Here is a 27,808-nt window from a genome sequence, read left to right on the forward strand (position 1 = left end):
TGCATTTTCCTGGCTCGTCTTTCTTAGTGATGACCTACACATATTCTTTAGAAAAAGAGAATGGCTAGGGGGTAATATGAAGTGGGGCATACAAAACAAAGCTGTGTGGGGCACACCTCCCTCCTTCCAGTGACTTGGAAAGGTCACGTAGAAAATGCGACACCATGCAGAAATGTTGCACCGTCAATAAAATGGGATGAGGTCGGGAGACGATGGCTTCATAAAGACGGAATTTTGACTGTGCTCTAAGACGTAGGATGACCAAAAATTAGACCAATCTGAAGAAGGCCAAACATTCTCTTTGATCATTGATAGCCTTCATGAAGCTAAGACATTGCCTCTGACGACATACAGTGATCAATGTGGGTGCGTAAAAAGAGCATTCTGTGACCAAACAAGGATTCATGCGTTCTACAAGAAATTAGGACTAAGCTATTGGCAAGAAACACGGGTTCCAGGCACCAGGAAGCAAAGGGAGTTGGGAGGACACTGCAGGGGCAGGCGGTGTGAGCAGGCGACACGACACCCATGTCCTAACTCTGGGAAGCTCGCCGGCCTGGAGTGCACAGCTCTTGCAGGGAAGGCTCTGACAGCTGAAGCATTGCTCTGTCTTGTCTCGGATTCCTTTGCCAGTTAAATTCTCAGAGTAATTCTCACCAAGCAGCGAACCTAGGTGCAGGTCCAGCCCAGTTTAAACGGCTAGCACACACACTGGATTTACAACTGCAGGAGTCAAAGCCCACAGGTCACACCTACACCCCTCCTCCCATCTTCCTGCCACCTTCTGTTCTTCACTCCCTTCCCGCATCTTTTTGACCCCTCTCCTCCCTCCTGACCCAGTGCTGAGTCCCTCAGCTTCTGGATAGCAAGACTCTCATTTTCCACATGGGTGCCCCAAGCCCCTCCACACGTGTTCATCACATCCTCTGCTAATTTCCCGCACTCTGGCACAGCTAGATAGGATCCAGAAAGAAGGGGATTAGTCCACCCTGAAACATGGATGATTGCCATTCCTCCTTCCCCAGGCTGCCAGTGGCTTTCTCTGGTTGGGTGCGCGTGCTGCTACTTATGGAGCGCCAGCACAGAGGCTGGGGTGGGAGCCCCCCTTTACCTACCCCCAGCTCCTGGGGGAGCAGGTCAAGAAGGAGCATCAGCGGCCTGTGCTGCTAAAAGCCCTCTCCCAAGTCCATGCCCCACCAGCAGCTCTTCTTTGCAGCCCAATCTTGTTTATTACTTTGCTTTTAATAAACACATAATAATTGCATACATTTATGGAAAGAATGTGACGCTTGAATGTAAATATGTCTTGCATAATGAGCAAATCAGCATATCCATGACCTCAAATGTTTACCATTTCTTTGTGGGGAGACATCCAAAATCCACCCTCTCATGTAGCTTAATGTTGGGGCTGACTATGGTTACCCTACAGCACAACAGAACAGCCGAGTTTATGGCTGCTGCCTAACTATACCTTCACAGCCACTGACCAAGTCTCCCCACATCCTCCTCCCCCACCTCTTCAGCCTTTGCTCCCACCATTCTACTCTATTTCCATGAGACAGACTATTTTAGATTCCACTTTGAGTGTGAGCCTCTGGTATTTCTCTTCTGTGCTTGGCTTCTATCACTCGAACTAATGGCCTTCCAGGTTCACTCATAGACTTGCAAATGACAAGATTTTTTTTTCTTTTTATGGCCATGTAGTATTTCATGGTGTGCATATACCACATTTTCTCTATCCAGTCGTCCACTGATGGTCACTGAGGTTGATTCCATATCTTGATTATCATGAACAGGGTTGCAATAAACACAAGGGTGTACATATCTCCTTGACAGTAAAGAGGTACCTCAAAAAATTGTACCTAGAATGACCATATAATCCAGCAAGCCCACTACTGGGTATATACCCAAAGGAAATGAAATCAGCCTGGTCCTTACTTGGCTAAATATTTGCTCTTCAATGAAAGTTAGCAACAGCCACTATGAGAGGAAGAAAATTTTCTTAAATCCTCTGTGACTTGGGATGCTGTCCTGGTTCCCAATGTCATTGGCAGAGCCATCGGTTGATGATAACCTTGATAGCCAGCCCCTGCACAAAAAGAAGAGACTGTCTCTCTCTGCAGATTTAGGAGTCTTCACAAAACGTTCAGTCATTTGATCATATAAATTTTTTATAGTGATTACAGTTATGTACCACTTCCCATGTATTACTAAGTGGCAACAACACAATAATGTTTGTGTCAATTATAAATACATGTCCATTTGATGCTAACTTCTGTTTGATTATAACACTAGATATTAGTATTACATCATGTTCACTCTCTTATTTTGCTGTTATCTACTCATATGTTTACCCACCTAACACGCTGAAGATGACTTGAATCACAGATGAGTGAGCTTGGCAATCAGACTTTGGAACAGGGAGAAATACCATGAGTGCAATGGTGCCTACGTTCCAAAGAACTCAATCCCTTTCATTGTGCTTGACAACACTATAAAAAAGGAACCATGTACAGGCCCATACTCCATCTGCACCCATGACAGTTAACTGGTCTAAAAGGGTTTGAAAGGATTAAGAGTGGTGTTAATAATTCCAAAGGCTAAATGAATTCTATTTAGCTTAACAATATGTCTTTATATTACATATATTTTAATTTGTCCTTTTTATGGTCCTGGAAATACTCTGTCAAAAATTAAACCAAGCCACAAAATTATGACAGGGAAATCAATTGCATTTCCCTATCCCATTTTCCACTTAAGTACTCCCTACTTTCTACTATATGTGTGGGCTAATTTCACCTTTTCATAATAATGCACACCACCAGCATATGGGAAAAAATGCACCATCCTCTCTCCTTCTTCTTCCTTAAACCTGTTATTCTATGACTCACAGCTTTCCTGGGAAGGCCAAAGAAAATAAAAGAGCTCAGGTTCAAAAGTCTCTCTCTCTCAGGTCCTTCCAGGACACAGGATAGATTCAAGATTTAAAGCAAGCAGTGATGTTGATGTTGATGTCAAGTTCAAGCTACTTAAGAAAACTGAATGGATGACAGTGTCAAAAATAAGCTGAAAGTGAAATTTGCCCATGCAAAAGCTGCAATCTAGACAAATCATCCCATGAGTCACTGGAAATAGTATGAAGTTGAAAGTCTTTGTGTTTCTCTTACAATATTATACAAACCCCAAAGAATGGCAGAAGGAAACCACATCTTTACCTTGTTTATTTAATAAATGCTTTTAAATGAGATTTATGAATTCCTACAGCTCAATTAACAACACAGCATCAAGGTACTTATTGTAGAAGGGGAAGGAGACTGAAGTATTCTTAAATTCCACAAAGGGAAAACAATTATTAACCCCAACAGTAAAATACATATTTACATATACATATATACTTACACATACACGCACATAAATATACCAGTATTACTAGCATCAGTATGATCCCTCTTTCAATATGTAAATCTAAATAACAGCCATAAGGAATAAAACATGACTTACATTTAAAGTACCAAAATAACAATTGATGCTCACAGTTGAATCACATTACATGGTAATGATTCTACTAACCCCACACCAAAGTTATGCTCTTTATGTTTTATAGTTGGGTTCTGAGCAGTTCTAATGGATTTTCTCTATTCAAAAGAAGATTACATGGTTTGTCTTACACATCATCTCCATTGTAAAGAGGTAACTCACAAAGTCATATACTCCAGGTGAGAGCCATTCTCCAGCTAGAGCCTCAAGGGGAAGACGCATGAATGGCCCACCTCTCTGTACCAGCATTTGGCTCAGAGCCTAGCACAAAATAGGTGCTCATTAAATCTATGTCGGATTGAAGTAAAACTGTGCCACACAAAGGAATATCGAGCTAGCTCTCTTGAAACCAGTACATGAGAAAATTCTTACCAGGGGTAATATTTAAAATTAGCCATACCACAGCCTTTCAGAGGCCCCCATCCCATATGGAACTGCCTGGATTCAAGTCCCCAATGGGCTCCAACCCAGCTTCCTGCCAATGTGGACCTGGGAGGCAATGGGTAAGAACTCAGGTACTCAAGTCCTTGCCATCTGCATGACACCGAATGAATTTCCAGATTGCTGACAGTGCATTTCAGGGACAAACCAAGCAGATGAAACACATTCATATTCTCTCTCTCTTTCTCCCTTTCAAATAAATGAAAATAATAACTTGACAATTAGCCACACTCTGCAAATCTAAACAGTGGGTGATATTGAGCTTTAGTAGGAATTTAGTATTTTTACATGTATTATAGAGGAAAGTTACTGAATCTGTGAAGAAGCACAGAAAATGTGAATATTTCATTTATATACTTACATGCACTATAGTATACTGCCAGAAAGTCTTATAAGTTATCCAAGGCTTGATATTATCTACTGTGTGATTGAAACATGTATGAAAAATAAATCAAGAACCAAAATCACCAAAGTTCAAGATAAGTACATAACAATAAAATCATCTATAGTTATTTGCCAGAGATAGAACCATGTTACTTTCAATCTCTGATACAGAAGTATCTTTTATTATTTTTTTTTTTACAGACAGAGTTAGACAGTGAGAGAGAGAGACAGAGAGAAAGGTCTTCCTTCCATTGGTTCACTCCCCAAATGGAGGCTACGGCCGGCGCTGCGCCGATTCGAAGCCAGGAGCCAGGTGCTTCCTCCTGGTCTCCATGGGGTGCAGGGCCCAAGCACTTGGGCCATCCTCCACTGCACTCCTGGGCCACAGCAGAGAGCTGGACTGGAAGAGGAGCAGCCGGGACAGAATCCGGCGCCCCGACAGGGACTAGAACCCAGAGTACTGGCTCCGCAGGCAGAGGATAGGCTCCGCAGCGCCGGCCAACAAAAGTATCTCTTAATTGCAACCCCTAATAAATAAGACATATGGTTGCAATGTACAATGTTACTGCGAATACATTATAAGGGAAAAAAGAATATTTAAAAAACTTACAAATTTCAGAAGGAAACAATTGTGGACCAATTGAATTAGCTGTTTTGCATTAGGAAAAGTGATAGCTATCCTCTAACCTTTATCCTAATTAGATATCTTGAATGGAGTAATCTGAAATTTTTAATGCTAAATAATCATAATTGAAAGATCATTTAATTGTTTTATTTCTTAATTGAGATGACGTAGCCACAGGTCTTCATCATGGTACTTTTTACATGTTTTTCATGAAAGATGAATTTTCCAAGCAGTCTATAATGGTATTTTTCTTATTTAAATAACTTATTAAATGCTTGTTTCCTGTGAAAACCTCTCAAGATAAAAGTTAGACGTTGAATAGTTGAATATTTCTTGTGGGAAGAGACTGACTCGGCACAAATCATTAAATAGCCTTCATCTAACAGAGTTCCTGGTCATTTCATATGGACCAAATGTTCACTCGAGGACCCAGTAAGTACTGGTTTTCTTCATGTATTCAAGCTTTGGGAACTTGATATTTCCCACAAGCTTTGGTAACAGTGTCCTAAAGTCAAGGTGACAAAAGAACTTTGCATTTACATGGAGAATTTAAAGCTATAGTCAAATCTGGAGGGAATAAACCATGGCTTTTCCCTATACCGAAAGTCTTTCAATATGCAAGTGTCTAAATTGAATAAAACCTCCTCCTTTGGGAGAAAAATATAACACCCTGCAGTTTATTTGCATACAAAAGACTGTTAAAATTGCTTCTCAGCCTTTTAGCTGAGATCAAGTGTAAAAGGCTGTTAAAATATTTAGTTTAAAACTTTAAAAATAAATCTATTGTAGTCCCATCATTCTGGGTGGGGCCCGCTGACTTGAAGGTCAACAACAAAGTGAAGAGTTTCTGAGTGCAGAGACCTGGAGAACTGTGATGTATGCAGAACTACAGAAATTTCCATGGGTGAACCTCAGGGAGAGAAGACATGGGCGAGGGAGGTGGCACAATTACTTCCTCAGGCTGAGCACTGGCCCTGGCCAGAGATTATCACAGTATGATCACTCAATAAATGCATGAGGCAGTGAATGGACTAAACAGTCTCATGATGGAAAAGCAGCAGTGTGTAAGTGGGACAAGACAGGGGTTGATGCCAGAAACCTGGATTTATTTATCTTCCTATTCCTCGTGCTTCATACCATACCTAGTACAAGGTTGATGTGTAGCTAATAACTAACTGGATGATGGCTCCATCACTGATCAAAGCAACCCAACAGTAATACAGACTGCCTACAAATAGTGGGCTCCTACATCCTCTATTCAGATTCTACTGTGAACCAGGGTCTCAGCCAAGCAACAGAGCCAAAGGCCAGCTGCCACCAGAGATGACAGGAAAAGACAGTCCCTCCCAGTACTTAAAGATCCTCTGCGACACCTGAACATCAAGACTCTGGGTCATATTTTCAAGCAGGTGAATCAGTTGAGATTGCCTCTGTATTTTGCTCCTGAGAGATGATAAGGACTTGAGGGCTGACTTGCTAAAGGTGACAATGTCCCCAGCCAGACGGTCCCCAAGCACAAACTGGATTTAGCATCATTCATTAAACCTCACCCTCACCTCTTTAGATTCTAGGGTTTCCAGTCTTTAATGAACACTCTCAAGTCAGCAAGACTGTCAGCCTCCACATATCCACTGGTAGCAAAATTCACAGCGCACCAAAATACACCTGCCGCACACAACACTGAAATGTGTGCTTGCCTGCTTTACAGATACTATTTTTCCAATGCTACTTACAACTCAAGAAGGATCCTTCAATTAACAACTAGCATATTTTTCATAAATGGAATGAATTGGAAAAGATGGAATACAAGAGAAAGTATCAAGAGCCTCATGTGTGCAGGTGTACATCGGTTTGTCTTCTCCACATGGGTGTTGTTACAGATGTACATGATCATGTAAAGCAGACTTCTTATTGTGGATTGAAGTCCCAGAAGTTTGAAAGCACCTCTAACAAAATATCAGCAGGATGATAGTGAAGAATAAGGGCTCTGGCGTGAAACTTGTCAGAGTTTGAAACCCAATTCTGCCACTTATATATGCTCAATCGTCTTAGCAAGTTGCTTACCCAGAGCCTGTTTTCTCATCTGTGAAATGGGGGTGATACAGTGCTCTATATTACAGCTGTGACACAACAAATGACAACCTGAGAAAGCCCCAACTCTACGGCTGCCTGCGGTCTCAGGGCACCAATGTCGGCCACTCCAGGCCTCACTGCACACTCAGATCTCTGAGGACTCACAGAGCCCACTTAAAAAGGACCCTCCCTTACTTCCACAGCATGGCGCGGCTCCTAAATGCCTGTGCTGGGGGGCTGGCAATTCCAGAAACAACAGGAACCTAAACTCCTTAACGCTGAGCTAAACACTGGGGTGGGGAGGTCAGGGGAGTTCTTTCTGCAAACAGGACTCCAGCCCGGGGAAAGGTGGTCTTCCGAGGTTACTGGCCAGCGACAGCACTGGGATGTCCACCCCAGCCAACGCGGGCTGACACAGAAGCCCTGAGACTGCCCTCATCCTCTCCCCCAGAGACCTGGCTCCAGCTGCCAAGGAACTCCTGTCTACCAGGGTCTCGGCATTCCCAGAGCTCCATAGCTTCCGCCGGCACATTCGAGACCATGCAGACAGTTTTCTGGTGGTCTTTGGGGGCTAATCCATGCTCTTCGCATCCCAGAGAACACAAGGAACAAGGAGCAGAGGCCTCCCAACATCACCTGCTCTGGCACCTTACAATCTCTTGGTTTGCAAAGAGAACCCCACCCTCCTCTCTGTCTTCTGCAACTGCCCCTTCCCTTGGGGAGGGGACAGGATTTGGTCTGGCACTGCTCCTCTGAGCCACTCCTGTGTCTCCCAGTCTTCCAGACGCCACCGCAGAGCTATACCAAGTGCTTGTGGGAAATGGTCCTGCACAGTCTCAAGTCATTGGTAAGGGGCTCAGGCCTGGGCCAAAAAAGCAGTCTGGCCCCCTAACCCCTCTTACCTCTCCCCTAAGAGTGAGAAGATTTAAAAACAATCATGTCCTTTCAGCTAAAAGGCAGTGGTGGCTGCAGAGGGAGAGAGATGGAACGTCACAGTGTGGGGACGGAACACCAGTCTCAGGAAATCCCCAGAGGCTGGGGTCCGTGGGCACCCCACACCCCATGGGGAGGAGCAAAGGGTCTTAGTGGGTGAGGATTCGGCACCAAGGCCTCAGTGGGTCTCAGGAAGAGAGCAGATGAAAAGGGGAGGGAAGCCTGCACGTGGCCAGGTGGGGCCCCAAGGAGACCAGGCCCAGAACCAAGGCCTCTGCTGGGCCTCCTGCTTGCCACCTGGGCACCTGGCCTGCAACCTGGGCCCAGAGTGACTCCTTGCAGGGCCACACCCACTGGCTGCCATGTTCCCCTCCCCAAAACCTGAGATTTTCCCTTAAAACGGAGCTTGGGCTTGTGAGGATGAGTGTGGCTGGCCAGCCTGGCTCAGGTAGTCCCTGGGGGCAGCCGGGGCCCTGCGTGGCTCCCGAGCTGCTCTTGAGGCATAACTACAGAGCATCTTCGAGGACACCTGCTCTGTCTGTGGGGAGGTGGACAAAATGCTCAAAATACGGCAAAACCAGGAGTCAGGACCCAAAGGGGTCTCACTCCCTGTTTCTCTGGACTCCCTGTGGGGTGCCTGTGTGCAGGATTTCTGCAGAAGATAGTCCATTTTGTTAAGCCTTTGAATATTCAAATTGAAAGTATCGCGCAATCATTGATTGTCAAATCATGGGTTTCTAGAGGTTTTAAATACTTGGCATGAGGGGGAAAAAACTCAAACCTATACCCGAAGGTATAAAACATTAATTCTGTTTGTCTCCTGCTCCAGGGACCTGGGTGCAGCCGGATGCTTTGTGAAACTTCAAAAATGTTGCATCTCTGCTTCTCTCCCTGCACAGGAGCCCTCCTAGGCGCCCAGACACTGCAGCTGCAGCACCCAGCCTCCGACCCAGCTCCTGCTGACCACGATGTCGGGTAACTCAGCTGCTTCTCCTGGGGTCGGGTCACGCGGGCCAGGGGCACTGAGATCCGGGCTTATTTCCACAGCTTTTCCTGCACAGAACAGAGAGGCACAAAGTCAGAGCACCGAGGAAGGGCCGGGCGGGGATCCGGGAGAGGGCGCGGGTTCCCATTCGGCACCTGCTCCGGAAGGCAAAGGCCAAGAGGCAGAGTTGGCCGCTCTAGGGGCCCGTGTACCCCGGGCCCTAAGCCCACTCTCCCAGTTTTCCACAGTCGGTCCCAGGACTTCGCGGCGCCGACCCTGCGCGTCCATAGGCGGCAGCTGGGGGAGCTAGAGGCTCGCAGTGAATCCGGAATGCGAGCCGGGAGCGCTGGCCGCCCGGAGCTGAGCTCCGGCTGTCCCCGTGGGGACCCCGAGGCGCGCCCGCCGCCCGCGGAGCCCGGAGCCCGGAGCCTGGAGCAGAAGAGGGGCGGGGAAGAGACTGGGGTGCGGAGATGGCGCGACGCTGCAGCGCAGGACTCCTTGGATCAGGGCAAGGAACAACACAACCCCCTTTCCTGGGGGAGCCCCTAGCTCCTGGGACCTGGCTTGGGCTGGGGAAGAAGGGATCCCTACTGTCCAGCTGCGGTCTCTGAAGTGACCAGATGAGGCGCTGGCGGCCTGGCACTGTCGCCACCCGCCCAGGGGGAACGTGCGGCCGCCCCCCGCCGCAGCGCCCAGCCCCTCCCCGAGCAGTTCCCGGGGCTCACTCTGGGATCGAGGTCAGGCCGGAGGCTCCTTGGGCTCCTGTGGTCACCCCTACCTTGGAAGCTTGGTCGGCCCGGCCCGGCCCGGCCCGGCTTGACCTAATAGCAGGTCCGACCTACTCACTGCGGCTCTGCGGGGCTCGGAGCCATGGATGCCCTGCTCCCAGCACGCAGAGGGTCCCTCCCCGCAGACCCCTCCGGCGCGCGACCGGCTGCTCCCGAGAGCCGAGGGCCTTGCGGATCAGCCCCAGTGCCGCGGACGGCCCCTTCCGGAAAGCGGCCTCCCGGCCGAGTGCGCGGTCCTCGGGCGCCCCAGGGACCGCGTCGCGGGAGCTGGCGCTGCGCGGATTCGCCCCGCAGCCTCCGCGCGCAGCCAGCAACGCCTGCCCCAGAGAGGGAGGGGTAGAAGGGAAGAGCCGGAGCAGGGCCGAAGGAGGGAGGAGGAAAAGATGGAGAGCAGGAAAGGCGGAGAAAAGGGGCGAAGGAGAAACAGCCAAAAGATAAAACTAGAGAAAGGTGAAACATCCCTGGCTCTTCTGCTGGGGTCAGTGTGGCAGGTCCCTCGCCTGCCTAGGACAGGGCTGGCAGAACTCCGCTTGTCCCAGGGCTGACTTCCAGTCCAAGGGCACATGAAGGTCAGAGCCTCTGCAGAAGCCCCACCTGGCCTGGTGGTGGAGAAGGGACAGGAGACTTCCATAGCAGCCGGAACATGTGGTGGGCTGGACTAGGTCCGCTGCTGTGAAGCGGAGAGCGCGTTCCTGCTGCAGTGCTGGGGTCCAGAACCCCAGAGGCCCCTGGGGTTAGTTTGCCAAGGGGGTGAGCTCTCTGGCCTGGGCTCCACATTCCTGAGCAGAAAACCCCTGTGCTCTTGGATCCTGGGCCAGGGGGGAACAGGCCTTATAATCTCCAGAGGTTTTGTGCCGTCTGCGGTCCCCAAACCCGCTCAGCCTCACTTCATTAAGATTGAGAAATCTGGGTTTTCCACCAGCGTTTAGCATTTCTCTTTGTGTTCCCCCAAACCTACAGATTTTCCAGCACCATAGCCTATAAAGCACACCCTCTCCCTCCCCCGCCCCCAAGTCCACAGCCTGGTGCACAAACCTTGGCCTTGACCACTGACTCAGTTGCCTTTCCCCAGAAAAACCGAAGGTCTACCAAGGTGTCCGTGTGAAGATCACAGTGAAGGAGCTGCTGCAACAGAGGAGGGCACACCAGGCAGCCTCAGGGGGAACCGTAAGCATGCACCTGTCTCTTGTTCCCCAGCCAGGGAGGCCTCCTCCAGCCCTGGGTCTGGGATTGGTGTACAGGCCTGGCTCTCCCCAGCTGTGCTGAGAACTCCCATGCCCCTCTTCCTCTCCGTTCAACACTGGAGGCCCCTCGGGAACAGCTGGGGCCTGTTGTAGGGCTCAGGATTTAGGGGACCTCATTTGCCACTGATTTAGGTGTTGAAGGTTTGCTAGCAATCCACAGGGAGAGCGGCAGCCCCCAGGTAAGGAGGTCATGACTGTGTTAGAAGGCAGTGTGTGTAGAGCCCTCACACACCCACAGCAGATCTCTCCTAGAAAGGCAGCTCATTTTAGGGAGTGCTTCCAGGATAGCACCTGTGGAAAACCCTTCCCTCCCTCTGTTCTTCTGGAACTTGGCCTCCGAGGTCACTTCTCTGTAAATCACCGGTGGCTGGAAGCCCCCAGCACAAAAGGGTCAAATCACTGCAGAGGCGACAGCTTAGAGGGTCCATAAAACCACTTCCTTAAGATCTAATGATGCCTGAACACAGTTACAAGTTCTTACGGAATTGATCAGAACCATCCTAAGGGCACCTTCCCCTAACAAACAGACCTTCCTAAGGCAAATAAGCATCGCCAGGAGCACTCAGCAGGATCAATAAACCAGATAGGGTTATCCCCAAGGAAGGGCACACAATTGCCCGTGGGTCAGTTTGGGTGTGGACAGAGGACCCGACAGCTGGGATTCGTACTGACCATGTTAGGACTGGTCCTTCTCCAGCCTGTTGGCATCTGCTCCACAATGGATTTTGTGCCTGGTGATGTTTGTGTGCAAAGTATGACTTCATATGAAATGAGAGGAGGCAAATGCTAATAGGAGTGTTGAACAGGTGCATTGGGTTCAGATCTGTGCTCCTCCATGTGTATATCCTCTCGCAAATGATTCAATCTCTCTTGCTTCAGTTTCTCCTCATCTTTGAACTGGGGATAATAGGATTTTCTTGAGGGTTAAATGAGCTGTTGCATATACAGTGTTTGGAAGAGTGCTTTCCACATAATGAGTGCTCAGTAAGTGTTAGCTATCATCAGTTCCTACAACTACAATAAAATTCCCACCAAGGATTGGAAACCAGCTACTCAGGAATCTTCGTTCAAACCCTTAGCTTCGAGTTTGGAGTATAAGTGTGGCTGGCTGTGATTTAGCATACACAGCTGAAGAAGTTAGTCTGTGCTGTCAGGTCGCACAGGAAAACATCCCTACAGTTGTAGAGGGCTTCCCTGTAACTCTTAAACATTCTTTATTCTTTTTTGGCATACTCACTTCATTTATAACAACCGGGGAAGCAACAGGATCACAAGTCTGTGTTCCTCCTCACAGCTAAAGCTCATAACATCACCTTTGCTCAAGATCGAGCTCAAAGCAGGGCCAGTTTCATCTCATTCTTAGCACAAAAAACCTGCCCTCTATCAGCTCTCAATTCCTCTTTCTGGCGATCCAACCTGACTTAGCAGGAGTCTGGTTAGCCCTGAGTCCAATTGAGAGATGGTCACATAAATAACAAAAGTCAGGGTCAAAGGACTGGAACATACATCTGGAGCAAAAAGAAAAGGAAATCAATGTGTCTGTAACAAAGCATAGTCTTTTGTTAAGCAGCTTTGGCACTTGTTAGAATTCTGCTTCAGCTGCACCTGGAGAAGTCCCCTCTGGGCATGGGAACCCCGTTGCTCTGGGGTCCTTACAGATTGGTTTGGCCACTGTTGCCCTTGTCAGCCAGCTACAGGAACTAAACTAAAGGTAAATTGTCTCACTTGTGTAGCTGACCAGGTTCTGTTTCCTGGTGCAGTTTGACTTAATCTAATCTTTTCTAAATCCCTCTCCTACCTCCAACCTCTGAAAATAAAGCAGGACTTCTGAACCAGTGCCTTGCAGAAATATACAGAGTGAACAGAGCTTATTCTGCTTTGCTCCCGGGAAGATGATACTGGCCCATGCTCTCATAAGCACGTAGGTGTAACACATACATAATTTGGTTAGGAGAGCCAGATGTAAAAATCCCTTACTGGGAGCCCTCAGAAGCAGCATGTGGGATTCTAGACATGCTGTGAAGGCGCACACAGTAGGCAAGGATGCCAGAGCCCAGGGGAGCATTTATGCCTGCTCCTTGGTGTTTGTGTAGACCTTTCTGATGTAACAGAGATGATCTCCAAGTTGTTTGATTGTTGAGGGAGACCTCTAGACAACTTTAAGGCACGGAGAGAATTAATTGCATTATTACAAATATTACAAAGCAGGAAATTTCTCTTAATTTGTTGTCAAGTCAGAGTAACATCCACAATGTGAAATCTTAAGAAGGCAGTCATGAATGCATAGATTGAGACTAATAGCCCAGGTTGCAAGCTGTACCAGAGGAAACCCTGTCCATATGGGATTGGTAAATGGATTTTTAAAAACTTGTCGGTCAGATCAACTTGCACATACACACACATACACACACACTTGCCTTTAGGGCAAAGGGAAACTTGAGTTAGTACTTATCTAAAGATAAAATTTACCTTTTTTTAATCATTACTTGATGTGTTTTTATAAATTGTAGATTGTGGGGTTTATGCTGTTTGAAATCTAAGAGAGGGGTGCCTTTCTTTGATTTCTTGGAGCGAAGGAGAGAGTGAACCCAGGACTAGAAAGATAATATCAAGTAGGATATTGTAAACATACCTCAGGGAGATAACAACAGGATAACAGGGAGGCAGGCAAACAGGCCCATGCAGGGGGAGGAATGGGGTTAATGAGAATTCTACAATGAAGCGGATTTTTAAAAACCCACTCTTTCCAAGTCCTTCAGCTCAAGCTGCAGCCAAATATTTGCATACGGAGCCGGTAAAGGATTCCAGCTTCCTGGTTCATGACTTTACAGCATGGATCGTTTTCAAAATTCACACCACCTCCTGTTTCAGCAGAAGCCAATGGTGCAGCAATCCCAGTGGCTCTGGGTACGGGAGTGGGTACACCCTGTAACCCAGGACAGGTGTGTCGAGCTCGGCTTTCCAGCCCAGAATCCCAGAGCAACGCAGGTCCCTTTAAACTTTAAAGCCACCACCTGAAATCTAAAAAGAAAAAAAGAAATCCTAAATTACTCATTTAGTGTGATTATCCATTCAACTGGAAAATGCAGGCTGCTGCACTTTAAACAGTGAGAAGGAGCAGTCTCATAAACTTTAAGTACTAAATACAGTAATGATAAAAGCAACGTTTAGCGAAAGTAGTCAAAAGCATACAGAGCTGAATTATCTCCTAACCATAAACTAGAAGGTAGATTGCTATGACTCACTCTCCCTGAGACTTTAAGAAGATAATTTCCTATTTTGATATTTCATACATAGTAAGAACCTGTGAACATTTTTGGCTCTTCATCATTAATAAAGGTAGGAGTTGTGTTCTTTGGGGAATTCCAGCAGCTCAGGATCTAGATGGCACATGAAAAATTTGAGGAAAAAGTTACAGCTAGTTGGCTTTAAGTAAATGTTAGTCCTTATTAGTTTTAAATTAAATAACAGAAAGGCTGTTGGCGGAGTTTTCTCAAACATACATTTCTGTAACATACAAATTGTTTACATTAATTTTTTTTAGCAAAGTTAATAACCTTTACAATTTGAATGGGAGAATTTGATGTTAGAGGGGAAAAAATCCCCAGCAAACAATAACACTGAATCTAAATAAAATATAGCATTAGTGGTTTTTAAGCAAGTCAACTACTTTTCAGAGAAGGAATCAGCTTACCTTACAGCAGAAGCAAACAGAGTTCCCGTCCGAATATGTTTGTCAGTTTCCCTGGTAGAACTTGTACGTGACTTTGCTTCATGGTCATATCCTTGCTTTGGCAGCGGTCCGGAGGCAGCAGTATCATTTCAGACCCAGTAACAACATCCTCTGCAGGTCAGTACAGCTGGCATTCCAATTCCCTCAAAACCTCTTTCATAATAAGTTCATCTGGAAAGTCTTGCAAAGGTGCTTGATTCAGGGGTTAAGATAGGCACCACCATTTAATTGGAATCCAACCAATCAGAAAGTGAACCAAGTATAGTGACTGCAGATGTAAGCCCGTAAGGAAACAAGCACGCATTTCTGTCCTTGTTTCTGAACTGTCTGCTCTCTGCTGTCTATGCTGCCCCAAGGGTCTTGTTCTTCACATTTATTCCAGTTCCTCATCTCCAAGCAACTAAACTTGACTGTGAGATCCAGTGGTCCAGTGTTCTTTTTTAGCGTGCTAGTCGATGGAATAGAGAGCATCCTGAGGTACTAGAATATCCCCCTTGCCCTTGCTCATTTAGCTTTCAGCTGACAGGGGCTTCCCTCCCCTTCTTTTCTCTTCCCACAAAGCAGTTCAAACAAGTGTACATTTTCTCAGCCCAGTACGAATAACTCTACCACACAAACACTGCTACCAGTGCCACCAACAGTTAAGAGTTTAAGATTGTATAGAAGGAAGCCTGTGCTTCTGGCGGCTCCCACTTGAATGTGTCACTTTAATATTACCTCAGAGGAACTTGAAACTTCAAAAAACAAAAACAAAAACCCAATTTCCTGCAGTCCCTGTGATGGGCACACTGTAAACCTCTTCTTTGAATAGTTAAGGAAAATAATCACAAATTGGGCCTACTGGTGCCAAAATGGGAAAGAAGTGATTTTTTTTTTAAGTATCCTTGTTTGAAATTTAACTCACTCTATTTACATTATCATGTTAACATGTCCAGTGTCATGTTCAGATGCTACATTTCATGTTAACGAACTTTCTGTAATTTAAAACAAGTAGTATTAATTCCTACAATATTTGCTAGCTGCCATGGTCTATCATTTGCATTGTCATTTAACACACTTCTCAAAGCTCTGTCCTCAAAGTTTAACTCATTAAGTAAGTGTGAAAAAGTTTAGGAAAGCAATTACCCTAAATCAAGAGAATCCGTTCCCAAAGCATCACGAGTTGTCTCGATGCCTCAAACAACTCTGTCAGTTATTTCTGGGAGGTTGAATTGAGCTGCAGACAGAGGGGCTGGGTGTTGATGATTGTTGGTAGTCCAAGAAAGTGGAGACTTGAGCCATTACTTCAAAGTGATGCTTGGAAACAGGTTGGGTCCCTTTTCTTTTATTTTTGCCCTAGCCACATTTGCAGCCAATTTCCTGGTTATAAGCCAGATTAATTTCACTGAGATTTGAAGTAGTTAAGACAATGAAAAAGTCCAACTTGCCTGCCTGTTTACTTTTCTGGAACTTCATAAGCCCATTTCCCCTAGACATAGTAAATATTCAGAATATAGAGTTTCATTCAAACCTGTAGTACAATTCCTAAGCAGAAACCTGCCTTTTTCCTTTCTCCTCCAGGACTGTATTTTGAGCCTGAACCGATTTCTTCCACACCCAATTATTTTCAACCCCGAGATTTTTCCAGTTGTGCTTCTTATGATGAAAACTCAGGCTGCCTCGACCAGATCTTTGATTCCTACCTTCAGACAGAGACGCTCTCAGAGCCCTCGTTCCACGCCACGCAAAGTGCTCCACACTATTTCCCGGACGGCTTCCAGGCTGCCCCTTTCTGCTTTAACCAGAGCCTGGTAATTTATCTCTGTTCTTGATGTAACTTGATTTTTGCTAACCATGGGGTAATAATGCTTTGTAAGAGCTTGCAACATCTCCCGCGAAATCATGCAAACACTATCAACAAGGAAGACATCCAAGAAATCAAGCACAGGACCATTTAGAACTCAATGTGTGGCAGTAGCCATATGTTGCAGGGCATGAACCCTTGGATACACACATAAGTAAGATTTACAAAGAAGCTCGCTCACACATGTAAGTAAGCTGGTGTATGACAATAAAAAGAGGCTTTCTGGCGATACTCATTTGATTTTTTTTTTTTTTTGACAGGCAGAGTGGACAGTGAGAGAGAGAGACAGACAGAAAGGTCTTCCTTTGCCATTGGTTCACCCTCCAATGGCCGCCGCAGCTGGCATGCTGCGGCTGGCGCACCGCGCTGATCCGATGGCAGGAGCCAGGTACTTATCCTGGTCTCCCATGGGGTGCAGGGCCCAAGTACTTGGGCCATCCTCCACTGCACTCCCTGGCCACAGCAGAGAGCTGGCCTGGAACAGGGGCAACCAGGACAGAATCCGGCGCCCCGACCAGGACTAGAACCCGGTGTGCCGGCGCCACAAGGCGGAGGATTAGCCTAGTGAGCCGCGATGCCGGCTCATTTGATGTTTTTTGAATTGTGACACTGGGAATTACTGATTTAAACAATGGTCCTTGAACTTTATGATTGAGTTTGGAGTTCTTGAAAATGGAATTAAGATTGTGTCTGCACAGTCCCAGCTTCATTTTGATGGTGGGGAAGTGGTTGGTTTGGTCACTGAGAAGGCTCTGCTAACTGGTTGTTTTGGTCTGCTATAGGCACGAGAACTCATTTGAGTCTGACAAGGCTAGCAAAAAATTGTTGAAAGAATTTGGACTATTTTCAAAATTTGAAAATGTGTTTTCCCTTAAAATGAAATAAGATTTCTTAATGAGAGATACTAGTTGTTTTTAAAACATTTAATGTAAATTTTTATTTTTAAGAAATGTAGAGACTTTTATCTTTTGGTTTGTCAACAGTCTTTATAGGCATCAACTCAATTTCAGAGGGGATAGGAAATTAACAGTGTATACATGTTGTCATGATAGACATACTGGGTCCCAGATACCTACTTCCCTTGCAGCCTCTGAGTTAGGCTCTCTCGGTAACAGTTATAGACTTTCGCAAGAGGAAGCAGATGGTACTTTAGTAGTTAAGTATTTCAGTGCTTTAGCAGTGGGAAGAGTAGTTACTGTCTTGGCATAGTCCAAAAGGCTGGGTCCCAGAGGATCCAAATTCTACCTTTGCATGTGGTCCACCTGGATCTCCATGGTCAAAGGTGTACCGAAATACCTGGGGTGCCACCTGCAGCTTATATTATGGCACACAGAAGGATCTGATGTGCAGGTGACTTGAAGCACAATGGGATTTTGTGGTTTAAGAACAAAGCATCCTCTAAAGTTTGGTTCTAACAAAGGAAGCCAGTGAAGCAAGGCAATTGACTGCTGGGAAATAAAGAGGTAAATACAGAATGTGGTGTCATGAAATCATGCAGTCAGCAAATAAAATTACTTCTGCAGATTTGGGCGTTTTGTTGTTTACACCCTATTCCATATTAATGAATCTACACTGTACAGTTCTTTTCATCCTAAGTCAGCGAGCTCTTTGTTCCTTGGTTTTTATTTCTCCAGACCCCAGGATCGCCTTCAGATTCCTCCACTCTCTCTGGCTCCTTAGATTACAGTGACTCGCCGGCTCAGCTACCTCCCTACACTCCTGGGAATTTCACTTCTCCCACTTCTGTGGACACCAGAAACTGTGGCTACCCCCCAGAAGACTGCTCCTACCACCCCTCGCCCTCCAGTGCCCCGTACAAGGGCTTCTCCGTGGCCACCTCCACCTGCTGCTGCGCCTCCTGCGAGGCGGAGCACCTCGATGCCGTCAGGACAGCAGCGTACTTTTCCTATCCAGGGGCAGACTGTGTGGACTTTGCCTCCTCGGCAGCCACTGCCAGCGATTTCTACGCCAGGGAAACGGACTGCGACATCTGCTATAGTTAATAGAAACTACGCTTCCCTGGAACGTGGCATGGGTACATCTATTTTTGTACCACGTCTAGATGACACTTTTCAAAATACGCGACCCATTAAGAAACCACCACAAGTACGGTTTACCTATCACTACTTTCAATTTTCTGACACTAACTTAGGCTTTACTGTGAAGTCCTCAGACCTGGGCAGGGTGTCCCTCCTACTTATGTGTTCACAGTCCACATTGTTGTAGGAAACTTTCAATGGTTTAGTTTTCTGTGTAATGAACAAAATTTTTTTACCAATAAATAATTTTGTATTACTAAATGTTGGGTTATTTTTTAAATTGTCAATGGTTTCTACTTGTTCTGTTATCAAGTAATTCTAGAACTCACTAGCTGTTCTTTGGTGTTTTCATCTCATTTATTCATGAAATCTGAGGTTATGTTAATGTGATAAGCTGCCTTTGCTCCCCTGGGATTGAGGGTAGACACAGTTACAATGGTGGAAATGGACACCCCTGCCTCTGCTGCAGATGGGGCTGTACAGCTTGGAGCAACATTAAAAAGACATTGAGGAATGATCAGTGCCTCATACCTAACACGAATCAATAGAATGCTTATATGACCCAAAAGTATATCTTACCTACAGCAGTGTTAATCTGTAGATAATTCTTTTTTGTTTCCAAAGTATTATTTTATAAACTTTCTGGGCAGATATTTGATCTTCTTTCTCTTGAGAGCTGCCATACAACTGAAAGAGCCTAAAGTTTAGAATTTGTTGTGACCATATAAAATGGTACTTCAGAAAGTTCGTGGAGAGGTAGAATGAAAATATAAGTTTCGGGCAGGCATTTGGTCTAGAAGTCTAGGGGCTGGTGATGTGGTAAAGCAGTTAAGCTGCCTCTTACAACTTGATGGTGGCATCCCATGTACAAGGGCAGGTAACAGTCCTGCCTGCCCACTTCCAATCCAAGTCCCTGCTAATGCGCATTGGAAGACAGAAGATTGCTCAAGTGCTTGCCCCTGCCACCTATGTGGAAGATTCATTTGGAGTTCTTGGCTCCTGGCTGATCCAGCCCTGACCACTGTGGTCATCTGGGGAGTGAACTAGGGGATGGGTGGTCTCTCCCTCCCTCCCTCTCTCTGTTCCCACCTCCCACCACTTTGCCCTTAAAAAATAAACCTTCAGAAAAAGAAAGAAAAGATGCCCCCCTCTCAGAGTGCCAATATTTGAATCTCAACTCTGCTTCTGATTCTGGCTTCCTGCTGATACAGACCCTTGGAAGGAAGTGAGGATGGCTCAAGTAATTTGGTTCCTGCTACCCACTTGGGAGACCTGGATTGAGTTCTTAATTCCCACCTCTTGCCTTGTGTAGGCATTTGGAGAGTAAAGCAGCAGATAGGAGCTCTCATTCTCCTGCTCTCTCATATAAAAGGTTTTTTTTTTTAATAAAAGATAAGTTTATTATTTTGGTGCAACAATATGAAATGAGTATTAAACAGTTCATGGGAATGTGTAGTATGAGAAAACCATGCATGAATTTCAAATTTTTTTGCACCAAAACAGGCTTTTTTAAATGCCATTATCCCACAAACTTTGTGAAACATCTTCCAGTTTCTGAATTTATGTTTTAGGTCCTTAAAGATTCATTGCTCATGCTTGCAAAATTGACTATGTTGTTTACAACTGAATTTCCAGGTTCACTCCTTCTGATCCACTGGAAGCAGCTCTATTGTCTTTCAAGGTCAAGAGAAGTAACTTAGCTACCCGTGCTAATGCAGACTGCATTGCTAAATACTGCTTGCTGAGGCTGTTAAGGCACAGGGTTTAATCCCTGCAGTCTGGGATACATCTTCCGGGATCCAAGTTTCAGCACAAGGACAGCACTACTGATACTACTAGCACTGGCCACAGCCACTGTTCTCTGAGCTCTTCCTGGGTGCCAGAATGACCTATGAGTTTTCTCACACATTATCCCATTTAATCTTCACAAGATTGATTGCGAAATGAGGAGTCACTAACTTCAGAGTAGTTAAGTCATCTGCCCAGTGTTACCCACCTCGGAAGCACCCAAGCTTGGGTCTAAAGAATATCGAAGCCCTGTTCCTTACAATCTGGTGGTGGAAAGTTTGAGCTACCATTATTTAGAGAGAAGCTACTGTTTATTAGAGATTGTTCAGGAGCCCTGGAATCATTAAACTTCAACTTCCTTATCCACACCATGCTGAGTCCCCACCACAGCTAAGGCAGACAGGATGCCAACATGCCAAGCTAAGAGCTGCCAGAGTCCTACACTTTGGGGCTGAAGACAGCTGACCACCACCTCGGCGGGCTCCTTCCTATCAGGAGATGGGTACACTTTAAAAATGACATGTGCCAACTGTCCTTTCCCTGGGGACTCAAGTAAAGCTTGGGCAAATAGTACAAGTTGCAGCCTGCCTCACGGAACGGTTATGCCAGGGAAATAGAACAATTGCTGCCTTTCTGAGATGCCAATAAAAGTAAAACTTTAATGGCTTGCAATGGATCTGTTGTCAACAAATAGCTCTTCACACAGACCAAAGGGCCTCATGCTCTCCACCCCACCCCCAGTTACTGTCAACAAGGGACAAAGAGCAAAGACCCCAAAGATGTCCAGTGTTAGCACCAAGCTACAGCTTTCCGGATTGCCATTCTTGCTGTTGCTATTTTTATTTCACGACTTGGTTCTCTGCCTTCTCAATCAATTAGCTTGCAGCTGTAACAAACAGCATTTAATTACCTCCTTGGTTCTTGTTCTTCCTTTGTATGCCCTTTAGTTCTTCCCTGAATCTAGAATGGAAAAGGCTTCACAGAGGAATGTGAGATGGGTGAATGCAGCTGCTGGGCTTCTTAATGTATACCCCTCCCTCCCCTTAAAATAGTCCTTAAGAGTTTTCCAGAAATGTGGGCCAACAGGTCTCCTGGTGTTTCACTAGGAGGCTGCACACCTTTGGCCTCCTCTCTCAGCCACTGCAGCTCCCACAGAAAAGCTCGGGAGCCCTGCAGGTGCAGGTAGAACATCAGCAGCAATGAGCCAACCAAAAATGCCTCTCACTAACCTGGGCGGCTGGATAAAATACAGATGCTTCTGCCTCAGTGGGAGAAAGCACGAGTGGGTGGGCCTGGGGGAGCCCAGGCACCTGCATGTACCAAAGTTGATTCCAATCTAGATTACCCTCTGTTTGTACATGAAAAACACTTTCCAAATGAAGGGAAATATGGACAGTGGAGTTAACAGTTTTAATTTGGCTTAAATAGAATTAAATCAAAGGTTATCTGGTGCAAAAACATTGAAATCCATGCATAGTCCACATAATATACCTTTTCTATGAACTTTTTGAAGAGCCCTCATATTCAATTTCTGAACTGTTCATGTAAAGTACCTAGTAGCACACTCAAGCTTACGTGGACGAAGCCCATGCTCTCAGCATTAGCTTACTTAATCTTCAATTTTACATATGAAGAAATTGAAGTCTGAGGAGATGAAATAATTGCCCAAAATGACCTATCAGGCTAAGAGTTGTGCACTCAGTATATCTGATACTATGGTCTGAACTGCCAATAACCTCAGTACATTTCACATGCACTACTTTTGGAAGAATAATCTTTTTGGAATGTGATCTGTTGCCTTAAGATACATGTACATCTGCAGCCAACTCCTCGTACCACAGAGGCATTTCATAAAATTAAATGGAAGCTTAAGTGAATGATTAATTTCATTATTCAGAGCCGTTAGAAAGATGAATCAAGCAAAAACAATTAACAAAGTGCTTACTGTATTTGTGCAAGACTGATTACATGTCTCCCCAAAGTAAATTCAACAGTTAGGGGGTGTGAGTCGAAAACTCTAAAGCTGAGAATATCAGGACAGGGACTGATTTTCAAAATTCTGGGAAATTTAACTTAGGGGTCAACTCTTAAAGCCTGAGAAAGATTAATATGAGACAAAGCTGAAGGTAGAAACATTTAGAAACTATTACCTTGAGCAATGGCCCAGACAGTGACATCTTGGCAGCTGGCCTAAACCCCCAGGTGAACATTTGAGAGCAAAGCATAGAGAGATAAGGAAAACTGAAAGGATAGCATGGAGGATGGGAGGATACGTGTTGATAGAAAATGTAAACATTGTTATTCAACCTGGAAAGTGGAAGGCTAAAATGAGTTAGGATCAAAGCCAAAGAAATTGTGAATAACTCAGTTAAAGTAAACATGGATGTAGACAGGATACTGCTTTGCATGATAATGAAATATACACTCACTAAAGACCCGTCATGCCTTAGAAAATAGTTTCTCTTTATATGGGTAGAGAATATATTTTTGGTCTTTGGGAAATGTGTGTATGACAGACAGAGAGAGAGAGACAGAGACAGAGAGATGTCATTAGTTGGCATCTGAATAATCAGGAGGAAAGAAGAGGTTTCTCTGTAACCTGCCAGCTCACCTGGGTGCCAAAGCTCACGTGGAACTGTCCTGGGGAGGCCACCACTTCCTTCCTTCCTCTATTCTTGGATGACTGACTTGGATTCTAAGAAGAGATCTGTTGCGGATTGTTGAATCCTAGGGTCAATGATGATGGGAAGGGGGAATCTTAGGGATCAACTTGTGAGTAGCCGTCACCTAACCTAAAGGAGTGTGGGTAAAGAATTTCCCTGTGGTATGCAAAGGAGGAAGCCTTCTCCGAAAAGAGGACTCAGCATGAGGGCAGCGAGCTGGATTAGAATTTGAGGTGAAGGGTGTCATCTTAGAGTGTTTTTCTTTTGTACTGTAAGCCCAGTCCTAGCATTATGTTTGATTTTCCCTCTCACCTCTTACTGACTAACTCCAACGGGTCACTAAAGTATGGTACACCATAGAGCTTGGGATGGAAGTACAGAGAATAAAGTGAAGAGATTTTAAAGGGGGATGCAGCCTGGTCAGTTTGACCCTCTCTGCTGAGACCCATATGGAGCTGATAGCATCTCACAGTGGGGACCAGAGGTTGGGGGTCCACAGGAAGTGATCTGCAGCCGGTGGGCATGAGTCCATGACCAAGGTCAGAGTCATAACAAAGGGCACTGCTGAGAAGCAGCAGCTCCAGGGTACAGCCAGAGGACGACTGTGCTTGAAAGGGAGAGAGGCTGGAGCTTGGCTCACTCCAATGAGAGGTAACTTTAGGACAAATACGATAACATTTTTACACACTGGGTAATAAACTTAAGAAATGTCTTCCCCCTACATGTTGAACATGTAAATAGTTACAAGAAGGGGTTAGATAAATTTGCCTGATAATATTTTAGGGCGGGAAAGGGACCTAGAGATCGTCTAGTTCAGTGGCTCTCAACCACGGCTGCCATTATAATCACCTGGGGGGGTTTTAAAAAGCATTGTACGTCGACATCTGAGCTCCAAACCAAAGGATCACAACCTCTGGAATTTTGTTAAAATCTATTTTGAAATCACAGGAAGTTCTAAATGCAATACATGGAGTCTGATCTACCCTTTCCCCGCCCTGTGGTGACTGCCATCTTAAATAAAGATAATACTGGGGGCTGGCGCCATTGCTCACTTGGTTGACCCTCCGCCAGCAGCACCAGCATCCCTTATGGGCACCGGGTTCTAGTCCTGGCTGCTCCTCTTCCAGTCCAGTTCTCTGCTGTGCCCCAGGAAGGCAGTGGAGGATGGCCCAAGTGCTTGGGCCCCTGCACCCGCGTGGGAGACCAGGAGGAAGCACCTGGCTCCTGGCTTCGGATTGGCGCAGCGCTGGCCATAGCGGCCATTTGGGGGGTGAACCAATGGAAGGAGGACCTTTCTCTCTGTCTCTGTCTCTCTCTAACTCTGTCAAATAAAAAAAAAAAAGATAATACTGGAGCTGTGGTGCACTAGGTTAATCCTCCGCCTGCTGCACCAGAATCCCATATGGGCACTGATTCTAGTCCCAGCTGCTCTTCTTCTGATCCAGCTCTCTGCTATGGCCTGGGAAAGCAGAAGATGGCCCAGGTGCTTGGGCCCTTGCACCCACGTGGGAAACCTGGTGCAATCTCTCGGCTCCTGGCTTCTCCCAGCTCTGGCCATCTAGGGAGTGACAGTGAATGGAAGACCCCCCCCCCCACCTCTGTAACTCTACCTTTCAAATAAATAAATACATCTTTTAAAAAAAAAAAAGATAATATCGTAATCAGGAAGTTGCTCTTGGCACAATGTTGTAAACTGGACCAGAGAACTTATTCCATTTTCACCATTCTTTTACATGTATGCACTCATATGTTGAAAGTTTGTATGTTTCCATAAGATAATAAATAGTGTTTTTCAAAACTCTCCAGGGTTGAGAACCAGCAGTCTAGTGCAGCCGAGCCTCATTCTGCAGGAGAGCAGATTGGGTCCCGAGTGGTCACGTGCGCTGTCCAAGGCCCAGCCCACCTTGCAGGAGAGCAGTGTACTTTCTTTGTCTCGTGTCGTCTGATGCACAGAACTCTGCATTTCTGAGGCTTACAGGTCAATAATGTGCTACTGAAAAAGAGCGGAGTTTGGAGGCTGAGGAGAGAGGGACAAGGGGTATGTGTCTGATTTTTGACATCATCTGAAGGGGCAAACACAAACTCTTGGTAGCACTTCCAACTTCATAAATCTATTGAGAAACTTAAAAAAAAAAAAAGATTCGCAAAAAGCACAGGCTCTGGCCAATAGCAAACACCATCTCCTTCATGTTTATTCTTATTATCAGAGAATTCTGGCCTGGGGGGATGGATCATAGGTCTGGCCAACTGTAAAAATTCTTATAGACTTTGACTCTCTCCAGGTGGCTCCTTTTGCCTGTTCCATGTCGCAAAGGGTCTTCCAGTGCTGGGAACATTGGTCCATCTTTTAAGGTGACCTCCCTCCGAGGAACCATGCCTCCCACTTCCATTTGCGGTGTTCAGCTGGCCAGGAGGGGGCTCATTTACTCCCTGGGGTCTCAGAGGCTTCACTTTATGTGCTGTTCTGGCCTGAGTAAAGCCTCAGAAATGTGACTTCCTCTTGCAGTCGCCTGCTCCTCCAACCATGAGCTGTGAACCACTCCCTCTGCCTAAGCCGGCACGGCCAGGCAAGGACACTGGCCCCCGTGCGGCTGAGATGGCTCCGGCCCAAACCCTCTCAGTCTGAGTGCCTCGGCGGTCTCAGTAAGTCCTCATGCGCCTCATGCCTTGTCTGAAACAGAAACGTGCAACAAGGATGCCCAGCTGACTAACAGGAGCCAGGCCCAGGGTGCTGTAGGGTATGCAAGGTCTCCACAAGCGAGTGTGGTGGGTTAGAACTCTGTAGGACCTCAGCCCAACTAGCGCTCCTCTTCGGTTGTTCTTCCTGGGCCCTACTCTTGGCTCACAAGCCAGCTCCTCGCTGCCAGTCACCACCCACAGCCGGTTTGAGTTGGGTTTGAGGAGCAAGACTGTTCGCGAGCAGCTTGTCCCCTCTGCCACTGACTCGCTAAGCAGAACTAGACAAGGGGAGCTGGACAATCTCCAGGCTGCTCCTTTCAATTTCTCTTTGGAGGGTGTTCTGCCTCCTCCGGCAGCCAAGCTTAGGATGGCTGAAGCCTTTCTCTCTGTCCCCAGCACGTCTCCAGGGGGTGAAAGGAAGGATCAAAGCTACCATGAGGCTTGGCTGCCTTTCTCTAAGGGATGGCTGCAGGAGGACTCCCTGCTTGGTAGGCAGCCATCTGTGCCACCCCCGCCCTGGCACCTTGCCTCTGCCAGGCTGGGGCTAGGCGATTACCTGGAGGAGGCCATCCGTGAAGGACATGACGGAGCCTTCTGACCTGGTCAGCCATGCGGGCCAGAGCCTTGGCGCTCGCTGTCATTCCCACAGCAGGAGGAGAGTGGGCTCGTGTCTGCAGTCCTTCCTCAGCAGGAAGAGAGAGTGGGAATCCAATCCCCGCCCCACCCCCACCCCCGCCACTGACTCCACTTCCGTCTAAGGCGGCACAGCCCAGACTGAAGAGCTCTGGAGCCACACAGACATGGCCACACAGAGACATGGACTCCTGGTTCCACCACTTACTGACTCGGTGACACTGGACAAGTGCCTTCGCCTCTGTGGGCTACAAAAGCACACAAATCAATGGAGTCAAACCTCCCCACTCAGTAAACCCCTTCGAAACTGGTTTCTTGCACTGATCGCAAGGAAGTCTCATCATCCCAGGGATGACTCAGCTTAGCTATGACCTTTCCAAATTCTTCAGGACACTGAGACAGCAGCCCATCCATGCCGGAGGGAATGGGGATTGTAAAAGCATCACAGGGGCACAGAAGTTTGAAAACAGTCCTGCTCGTTTTCGGCCAAGGCTTCCCGGTCTAACTGGCTTTTATGTTCTCTGCCCACTTTTGGGGGGAGGGGAAATCATGTTTTTGCAGACTGGGGTCACCTCTGCAGGCAGGGCTCCCCCATTTTGTCTGCTGCATACTAGATTTCCTGCTAGACCACCTACATGTACTATCTCGCCTGGTCTCCATAACCAACCAATGGGTAGGTATTGTTATCCCATTTTCTGGATGAGAAAACTAAGATTCAGAGAGATTAAGTCAAATGCCTAAACCAGTAAATTAAAGGACCATAATTCAGACCCAAATCTGTATAATCCCATAGCCTATTCCAAAGCCTAAGCCCATAGGAAAGGTCTAGGAAGCTTGTAGAGTAGAACTCTCCTGGGTAGGTGCTTCACGCAGCTGACCCCCTTGTCATTCTTGCACAATGCTGTCTATCAGCAGAATGAGGGCACCAGCGGCTCTGACAACAAAATGCAGAATTGGAAAGCTCTGCCACAGAAGACAGTGTACAAGGGGCCGGCACTGTGACATAGTGGGTAAAGCCACCGCCTGCAGAGCTGGCATCCTATATGGGCACTGGTTCAAGAACTGGCTACTCACATCCAATCCAGTTCTCTGCTATGGCCTGGGAAAGCTGAAGATGGCCCAAGTGCTTGGGCCCCTGCACCAACGTGGGAGACCTGGAAGACGCTCCTGGCTCCTGGATTTGGATCGGCGCAGCTCAGGTCATTGCAGCCATCCGGGGAGTGAACCAGTGGATGGAAGACCTCTCTCTCTCCACCTCTGCCTCTCTGTAACTCTGCCTTTCAAATAAATTAATAAATTTTTTTTAAAAAAAGACATGGTCCCTGTAGACAGAACCCAACACCCTATGTAAAATTACCTTCTACAAAATAAAGTGCAAAATGGATGCACAGCAAAAAACTAGAAATACAAATAAAGTGCT

General features: G+C 46.4%; 1 protein-coding gene and 1 long non-coding RNA gene across 5 annotated transcripts in view; one reads left to right on the forward strand and one right to left on the reverse strand.

The window, feature by feature from the left end:
• Nucleotides 1-3,199: 3,199 nt before the first annotated feature.
• The window catches only part of LOC127491747 (uncharacterized), a 58,037-nt gene continuing 33,428 nt past the window's right edge, over nucleotides 3,200-27,808 (reverse strand). Inside the window, exons 4-6 of one of the 3 annotated variants that reach the window (XR_011390563.1) lie at nucleotides 14,705-25,747; nucleotides 9,825-14,031; nucleotides 3,200-9,046 (exon numbers count right to left, since the gene is read on the reverse strand). This is a non-coding gene — a long non-coding RNA (uncharacterized lncRNA). Of the gene's footprint in view, nucleotides 9,047-9,703; nucleotides 14,032-14,704; nucleotides 25,748-27,808 lie in introns of those variants that run through there. The other 2 variants (XR_011390562.1, XR_011390560.1) reach the window with 2 other exon arrangements.
• POU2AF3 (POU class 2 homeobox associating factor 3) lies at nucleotides 8,819-18,886 on the forward strand. Of its 2 annotated transcripts, none has more exons than XM_070078000.1 (5): nucleotides 8,819-8,968; nucleotides 10,839-10,933; nucleotides 14,809-14,860; nucleotides 16,304-16,533; nucleotides 18,221-18,886. In XM_070078000.1, the coding sequence occupies exons 1-5, from the start codon at nucleotides 8,962-8,964 to the stop codon at nucleotides 18,587-18,589; spliced, it is 753 nt and encodes a 250-aa protein (XP_069934101.1). In that variant the 5' UTR covers nucleotides 8,819-8,961; the 3' UTR covers nucleotides 18,590-18,886. The 2 variants fall into 2 exon arrangements, with proteins under 2 accessions (XP_069934101.1, XP_069934097.1); XM_070077996.1 differs by lacking the exon at nucleotides 8,819-8,968 and adding an exon at nucleotides 9,044-9,486.

Source organism: Oryctolagus cuniculus, chromosome 1 (genome assembly GCF_964237555.1).
Source record: "Oryctolagus cuniculus chromosome 1, mOryCun1.1, whole genome shotgun sequence".
NCBI classification, from domain to species: domain Eukaryota; kingdom Metazoa; phylum Chordata; class Mammalia; order Lagomorpha; family Leporidae; genus Oryctolagus; species Oryctolagus cuniculus.

What these genes read in the sequence shown, in the direction of transcription:
- POU2AF3 (XM_070077996.1), top strand. Translation starts at nt 9,309, where the DNA reads ATGCGAGCCGGGAGCGCTGGCCGCCCGGAGCTGAGCTCCGGCTGTCCC. An exon ending in GCAGGACTCCTTGGATCAGG is followed by an intron (nt 9,487 to 10,838) that starts GCAAGGAACAAC and finishes GCCTTTCCCCAG; the next exon opens with AAAAACCGAAGGTCTACCAA. An exon ending in AGTAACAACATCCTCTGCAG is followed by an intron (nt 14,861 to 16,303) that starts GTCAGTACAGCT and finishes TTTCTCCTCCAG; the next exon opens with GACTGTATTTTGAGCCTGAA.